An 8,460-nucleotide genomic window follows, 5' to 3' on the forward strand; every position below is an offset into this window, starting at 1 on the left:
GTTTCTGGCTCCAAGGTCATGTTGTTTCCATTACATACAGGATTTTATGTTATAGTTACCAAAGAATGATAAAGCTGAATATAAGTGTTTGGGTCAAATTTGAAGTATAATTTATTTTACATTAGAAGACCTTAAACACATATGACTAAATTTTTTTCCCAGCCTGTGTTCACTGTGAATCTACTGTCAATTCCTCCATCTAAAACGTAGACTTACCCAGAAAATAAATTTACTGTTGAGGAATTCTCTCTCAAGAATTTACCAGTGACAATGAGTTTGATGGCTTTTTGAAACCAAGGATAAAAGAATGCATAAATCAAGGGGTTCATAGCTGAGTTATAATAAGCAATCCAAACCAGTATTTCATAAACATATGTGGGAGTGATGAAACCTAGGAAGGCGTCAATGATGGAATCCAGGAAGTAAGGCAGCCAGGAGACCAGAAACGCTAGCACTGCAATGCCCAGTGTTCTCGCTGCCTTTCTCTCCCTCTTGGCCACTCTGTCTTGGTAGCTGTTTGAGCATCGCCCAGTCTTATTTCTCAGATTCTCAATTTTTCTAGCCTGTTGTTTAGCGATGAGGAAAACATTGGAGTAAAGAACTATCATCACAAGGGTGGGAATGAAGAATAAAATGAAATTCACTAATACCCAACTTTGATTCACTGCAAATTGACAGCCTCCCACACAGGTGAGAGCACTTACTAGATCCTCCAGTCCAGCTGCATTCGCTCCTGTGCCAAGAAGGGAAAAAGAATAAATAATCGAAAAGAGCCAGGAGAAGGCAACACACATGCCAGAAACAGACATAGTGAACCTAGTTGGATAGACCAGGGGATCAGTGATCGCAATATACCTGTCCAGAGAGATAAAGCACAAGTGGTAGATGGAAGCATAACAGAATGACCCATCAAAACAAGTGTGAAATTTACAGTAACTTTCCCCAAAGTACCAGCAGCTCTCCACGGACCTCACTGTGCTGAAGGGCATCACAGTCACTCCCACCAAGAAGTCTGCACAGGCCAGGGAGGCAATCAAGCAATTGGTTGGAGAATGCAGCTGCTTGAAGTAAAGAATGGAAATCATTACCAAGAGGTTTCCAAATACAGCCAGCACAGCTCCAAAGCTGAACACTGTGTACAGGATGAGGCGGGGACCTGGTGAGTAGGGGGTTTTCACACAGGATCCATTCAGGTGCTCGTAGCAGAGCTGCACAGCTGCAACAGTGGATGAGCTGCTGTTCATGGTGCTGCTGTAGATAGCACGTAAACATCCGGAGAAGTTCCTCCCTTTTTCAATCAAATAAAATGGAACAAAAGATCTTTGAACCGGTTATTTCTGTTATAATTACCAAATTATCATGTGACCTGTCATGTATTTATGTTAGTTTTAATTTCTGAACATATTAAATAACTGTATATTGAATTAGAATGTATTTTAATTTTAGAATATAAAGTATTATTTTTATACTTAAAATGTACTATGAAACAATATTCTAAATTGAATAATAATTTAACTTCAAATAAATCTGTTGCAAATTTTCTTTTCCCACAAAAGATGTCTTACCTTACAATTTAACAACAATCTTTTATTACATGGCTGATGTTTGGGTGGGTATTCCTCTTTGTCAAAGTTAGCACGGTGCATGTTAATTTGTTATTCATTCATTACCTTTTAGGGAAGCCCATATAATGCCAGTGGTAAAACTCCTGCCTGCCAATGCAGGAGATGCAAAAGATGCAGGTTACCTTTTACTACTCACCTCCAAACTATCTAACAAGTTAATGCCAAATCCCTCCAGGAAGCACAGCCAAATCCCATATCCAAAATCATCTACAGTGGAGTCCCTATGGTGCAAGGTGTGAAGAAGAAGAAATTTACACTTTTATTCTCCAATTAAAATTTATTGTTTGATGTAGAATAGCATGGATACAAAACCCAAGGAAAAAGAATGAACACTCTCACTCATAAGGGTTCAGGATGGGGAACACATGTATACCTGTGGCGGATTCATTTTGATATTTGGCAAAACTAATACAATTATGTAAAGTTTAAAAATAAAATAAAATTAAAAAAAAAAGAAGCAGAATAAACAAAATAAAATTAACAGCATATACAGAGATGATACATCTTGATTAGAGTCTATGCCAAGAATGGAAGTTTGCTTTAACAATTGAAAATCTATTACTATAATTCACCATTTTAACAGAATTAAATTGTATGATCATCCAATGAAATACAAAATTCCATCTGATATATTTCAAAATTTATTCATTGCTAAAAGGAAAAAGTCCTAGCTAAGTAAAAATATGAGATTGTTTTATCTGAAGAGGTTTACACAAAAAACCTATTGCACAGGATATATTGCAGAGAGATATTTAAGAACATTCTCCTTAAGATGAATAAAAAGTCAGAGACACTTCAGTAGGAGAAAATTTTTGAGCTGTAAGGCATGCAAGATATCTGTAAATTCAAATGCATTCCAGTCATTCATGTATATTACATTTATATTTGCTTATTTATTGTATAGACCTTGTCAAGAAAATGAGAGTTATCAAGGGAATAGTTCATGCAAAGATGGACACAATATAGGACAGAAATGGTAATGACCTAATAGAAGCAGAAGAGATTAAGAAGAGGTGGCAAGAATACACAGAAGAACTGTCCAAAAAAGCTCTTAGAGACTCAGATAACCATGATGGTGTGGTCATTCATCTAGAGCCAGACATCCTGGAGTGTGAAGTCAGATGGGCCTTAGGAAGCATTACTATGAACAAAGCTAGTGGAGGTTATGGAATTCTAGCTGAGCTATTTCATATCTTAAAAGATGATGCTGTGAAAGTGCTAACTCAATAGGCCAGGAAATTTGGAAAACTCAACAGTGGCCACAGGACTGGAAAAGGTCAATTTTCATTCCAGTCCCAAAGAAGGACAATGCCAAAAAGGTTCAAACTACTTCACAATTGTGCTTATTTCACATGCTAGTAAGGTAATGCTCAAAGCTCTCCAAGTTAGGCTTCAAAGGTGAACTGAGAACTTCCAGAGGTACAAGCAGGATTTAGAAAAGGCAGAGGATCTAGAGATCAAATTGCCATCATCTGCTGAATCAGAGAAAAAGCAAAAGAATTCCAGAAAAACATCTGCTTCATTGACTTTGCTAAAGCATTTGATTGTGTGGATCACAACAAACTGTGGGAAATTGTTCAAGAGATGGGCATACCAGACCACCTTACCTGCCTCCTGAGAAGCACTGTATGAGAAGCCCTCCTTCAAGAAGCAACAATTAAAACTAGACATGAAACAATGGACTGGTTTAAAACTGGGAAAACAGTATATTAAGGCTGTATATTGTCACCCTGCTTACTTAACTTCTATGCAGAGTATATCATGCAAAATGCTGGGCTGGATAAAGCGCAAGCTGGAATCAAGATTGCCAGGAGAAATATCAGTAACTTCAGATACGCAAATGACACCACCCTAGGGGCAGAAAGTGAAGAGGAGGTGAAGGGTGAAAGAGGAGAGTAAAATATCTGGCTTACAATTTAACATTCAAAAGACTAAGTTCATGGCCTCTAGTCCCATCACTTCATGGCAAATAGAGGGGAAAAAATGGAAACAGTGAGCTTCAGAATCACTATGGATGGTGTCTGCAGCCCTGAAATTTAAAAATGCTTATTCCTGGGAAGAAAAGTTATGACAAACTTAGCATATTAAAAGCAGAGATATTACTTGCCAACAAAGGTCCATATAGTCAAAGCTATGGTTTTTCCAGTAGTCATGTATGGATGTAAGAATTGGACTATAAAGAAGGCTGAGCCTGAAGAATTTATGTTTTCAAATTGTGGTGCTGGAGAAGAATCTTGAGAATCCCTTGGATGGCAAGAAGATCAAACCAGTCAGTCCTAAAGGAAATCAATCCTGAATATTCATTGAAAGAACTAATGCTAAAGCTCCAATACTTTGGGCTCCTGATGCAAAGAGCTGACTCATTGGAAAAGACCCTGATGCTGGGAAAGATTGAGGGCAGGAGGAGAAAGGGGCGATAAGAGGATGAGATGGTTAGATAAGACCACCATCTCAATGGACAAGAGTTTGAGCAAACTCAGGGAGACAGTGAGGGACAGGGAAGCCTGGTGAACCACTCTCCATGGGGGAGGTCACAAAGAGCTGGGCATGACTTAGTGACTGAACAACAGCAATAAAACAATGTTTACAAAATGTGATAATATTGGACCATTTTGTCTTTTACTGGACTCCAAAGAGATTGCTTCTAAATTTTCATCTCTCAGTGTGTGCTGAACTTCAGTGATATATTTTTATCATTTTAAAGAAGGAAACAATGAGCAATCAAAACTTTGAATAGAACTCAGGCAAGATCAAAGAGCTTCATTCACATACTTAGTATTAACATGATCTGGTGTCTTTGTTACTTTTCTCTTGAGTAATAATATGATAGATTCACTCCTACCTATTTATGGAGAAGGAAATGGCAACCCACTCCAGTGTTCTTGCCTGGAGAATCTCAGGGATGGGGGAGCCTGGTGGGCTGCCATCTCTGGGGTCACACAGAGTCGGACACGACTGAAGTGACTTAGCAGCCTAACTACTAATGAGTTTTCGTGGAATCATTTTGCCAACTGTAATTCAGTCATCTAAGGCTGCTGCAAGTCACCCTTCACCTATTGCTTGCTGGAATTCATTACTATTCTTCTCACCCACCTTAAATGTCAGCTGCTACTGATGCTGTTAAGTTGCTTCAGTCGTGTCCGACTCTGTGCGACCCCATAGACGGCAGCCCACCAGGCTCTGCCATCCCTGGGATTCTCCAGGCAAGAACACTGGAGTGGGTTGCCATTGTATCTAAGGCTAAGGAGGTTATAATACAGTACCAACAAAAGCATTACATGCTTGTATAATCAGAAAGCCTTGATCAGCCAACCTGGGTACTCATATTTAGGAAAGACTATTCTGAAATAATCTTCCCTGTAGCTCAGATGGTAAAGAATCTGCCTACAATGCAGGAGACCTGGGTTCAATCCCCAGATCAGGAAGATGCTCTGGAGAAGGGAATGGCAATCCACTTCGGTGTTCTTGCCTGGAGAATCCCAATGGACAGAGGAGCCTGGCAGGCTATAGTTCGTGGGGTTGCAGAGTCAGACACGACTGAGCGACTAACACTGCTACTGCTATCCTGGACTGAATGCAAGAATCTGCTTTTTTGTTTTCTTTTTCTTTTGTTGAGTTTCACATACTCACTACATGCTCAAAAGAAATTTCATATTCAGAATTGTACTAGAGATTTTGGTATCATACATAACAGTAGTATATTTTTCCTACCCATAGGAAGTATTTTAAAAATCTTTAATTTTCCTTGGTCTATCTATAATTTAATTTAGTAACAGTGTAATTCTGTGTGACATTTATTGAATGGAACTATTATCTGACTCTTTCATTAATTTTTTCTATGTGCTCTATGCTCTAAAAATAGGAAGATGTCCTTTTTTAAAATCTGCTGCAGTTAATCTGATGTATTGAGGATAGTAAGTGATAACATGAAAATGTACTTATTTTTATCATGCTACTGCTCTACTTGATTCCCTCTTTTCCAAGCCCAGTCTTCCATTTATGGAAATTAATCCTACAGTCCCAAACTAATCTACCCTTCTATTTGCCTACTTTTGCCTACACAAGTCCAAACATCATTGGGGATTCCTCAAAAATCCTTCCTACTGAAAAATAAGGTTGTTTTAACAACTTTTTACCCCGCAGGCCATGGGACCATATGTGGGTGAGAAGACAATATTATAGGAATGACCAAATAGCATGTGCCAGCCTTGTGATGGCAACTCATCCTCTGCTCACAGGAGTTAGATCTGCGATATCCTTCTGAGGCTCAAAAACTATATTTTAAAATGAATTATCCATACTACCCACAAAATTATTTTCCTTGAGGAAAATACTAGATAAAATACATTTTTTTTTAATCCTTAGCTATCCTTGCCCAGGTACTTAGTGAAGTCGCTCAGTAGTCTCCGACTCTTTGTGACCCCATGGACTGTAGCCTACCAGGCTCCTCTGTCCATGGGATTTTCCAGGCAATAGCCCTGGAGTGGATTGCCATTTCCTTCTCCAGAGGATTTCCCCAACCCAGGGACTGAACCCGGGGCTCCCGCATAGTAGTCAGCCGCTTTACCTTCTGAGCCATTTACTTGTATATAATTAATGTTCAGTATTTGTTTGAAAACAATGAAAAGACTCAATGAAAACCAATGAGAAAAAATTACTTCAAATGAATGACAAGACAGAAATATCCAAAAGAAAAAGACCTACATACCAGTACTTATACTACAATGGTTTCATTATGCAAAATACACTGGACTTCTGCAATGGCTCAGCAGATAAAGAATATGCCTGCAATACAGGAGACACAGGAGACATGGGTTTGGAGATTTATACATTGTTTATGCTTTTTCTAATATTAGGTTTTTTTGCAGCAAAAGCAAAGAATTTTTGATCCTACAACATCCTGGAGAAGTAAATACAGACTACACTTAGGTGAGGAAACTGCTGAGAAAAAAATGAGAATGTGAATTACACATTATTTTCAAGTGAGAGAAATTGATGCAGAAATGGTCCCTGCTAGAGATAATAGATAATTTTTCACATGCAGATTTTATATTAGCTAACAATCATTATATCAGATTTTTTGGTAATTTTTTCCACAATTTCTACTTCTTTATAATATCTGTAACTAATACCTGATTCTAAAGCAGAATTACTGTTTCCACAATACTACAAGGGAACATTCTAAGATTCTTCCCAGCCGTTAAGCAGGAGGGGCTTACCTGCTGCTTCAAAAGCTCCAGGAAGATACAGAGGAGACAGAGACTCAGGAGAGCAGTAAATAAACAGACTCTTCGATAATGATCTCAAGCTTAGACTGTCTGATACGGGCTGAATCAGGTCTTCTCATCCCCAATTCATATGTTGAATTCCTAACTCTCAGTATTTTGCAATATAACTATATTTGGAGACAAGATCTTTAAAAAGTTAATTAAGCTAAAATGAGTTTTTAATCCTATATGACTGGTATTCTTAGAAGAGTAGATTAGGATGCAGACTCACATGTAACAAGGACCATAAGAGGACACAAAGAGAAGACAGGCATCTGCAATCCAAGGAGAGGGGTCCTCTGAGCAAACGAACTCTTGCTGACACATTGATCTTGGAAGTCTAACCTCTACATTTCTAAGTGGGAGAAATAATTTCTGTCAACTGAGCCACCCCACCTGTGATACTTTGCTATGACAGCTCTAGAAAATGAAATAATGTTGCAGAAGACTGAGAAAGAAGAACCATTGAAAGATAAATGAAAGTTGAGCCTAAATGAGAAAATGATTACAGATTTGAGAACGAAAAATGAGATTCAGGATTCCAGAAATGGATATATAGTACATATAGTATACATATACATATAGTACAACAAGTACCTATAGTAAGGATGTGTACAAAGCATCAAGACAGATGATACAAGTAAACCACTTAATCATTTATTACTTTGTTATATCGCTTCAGTTGTGTCCAACTCTTGCTGAGTCTATGAACTGTAGCTCCCCAGGCTCCTCTGTCCATGGAATTCTCCAAACAAGAATACTGGAGTGGGCTTCCAGGGCCTCCTCAAGGCCATGCCTTTATTACTTAGTGCAATAAATATCTTTTTTATATAATGAAAGCACCTGTCTGTGACTTTACTCCTGGCTAATTTGAAATATATGTATATATTTCCCCAGTTTTGAAAAGCTTTATTCACTTTTTTGTATCTAATTTCATCATATAGGTTGATTCCTCCAGTTCCATTCTTCTTTCTCAAGATAGCTTTGGTTATTCAAGGTTTTTTGTATTTCCATACAACACCTTATCTTCGACAAAGGAGGCAAGAATATACAATGGATTAAAGACAATCTCTTTAACAAGTGGCGCTGGGAAAACTGGTCAACCACTTGTAAAAGAATGAAACTAGAACACTTTCTAACACCATACACAAAAATAAACTCAAAATGGATTAAATATCTAAACGTAAGACCAGAAACTATAAAACTCCTAGAGGAGAACATAGGCAAAACACTCTCCGACATACATCACAGCAGGATCCTCTATGACCCACTCCCAGAATATTGGAAATAAAAGCACAAATAAACAAATGGGACCTAATTAAACTTAAAAGCTTCTGCACAACAAAGTAAACTATTAGCAAGGTGAAAAGGCAGCCTTCAGAATGGGAGAAAATAATAGCAAATGAAGCAACTGACAGACAACTAATCTCAAAAATATACAAGCAACTCCTACAGCTCAACTCCAGAAAAATAAATGACCCAATCAAAAAATGGGCCAAAGAACTAAATAGACATTTCTCCAAAGAAGACATACAGATGGCTAACAAACACATGAAAAGATGCTCAAC

General features: G+C 38.0%; 1 protein-coding gene across 1 annotated transcript; it reads right to left on the bottom strand.

Moving 5' to 3' along the window:
* Positions 1-212: 212 nt before the first annotated feature.
* LOC102390870 (trace amine-associated receptor 7a-like) lies at positions 213-1,282 on the bottom strand. Its single transcript, XM_025294223.3, has one exon. It carries the CDS (start codon positions 1,242-1,244, stop codon positions 213-215), a length of 1,032 nt encoding a protein of 343 aa, XP_025150008.3. The 5' UTR covers positions 1,245-1,282.
* Positions 1,283-8,460: the final 7,178 nt, after the last annotated feature.

The sequence above is a fragment of the Bubalus bubalis genome, chromosome 10 (assembly GCF_019923935.1).
Source record: "Bubalus bubalis isolate 160015118507 breed Murrah chromosome 10, NDDB_SH_1, whole genome shotgun sequence".
Classification (NCBI taxonomy): Eukaryota; Metazoa; Chordata; class Mammalia; order Artiodactyla; family Bovidae; genus Bubalus; species Bubalus bubalis.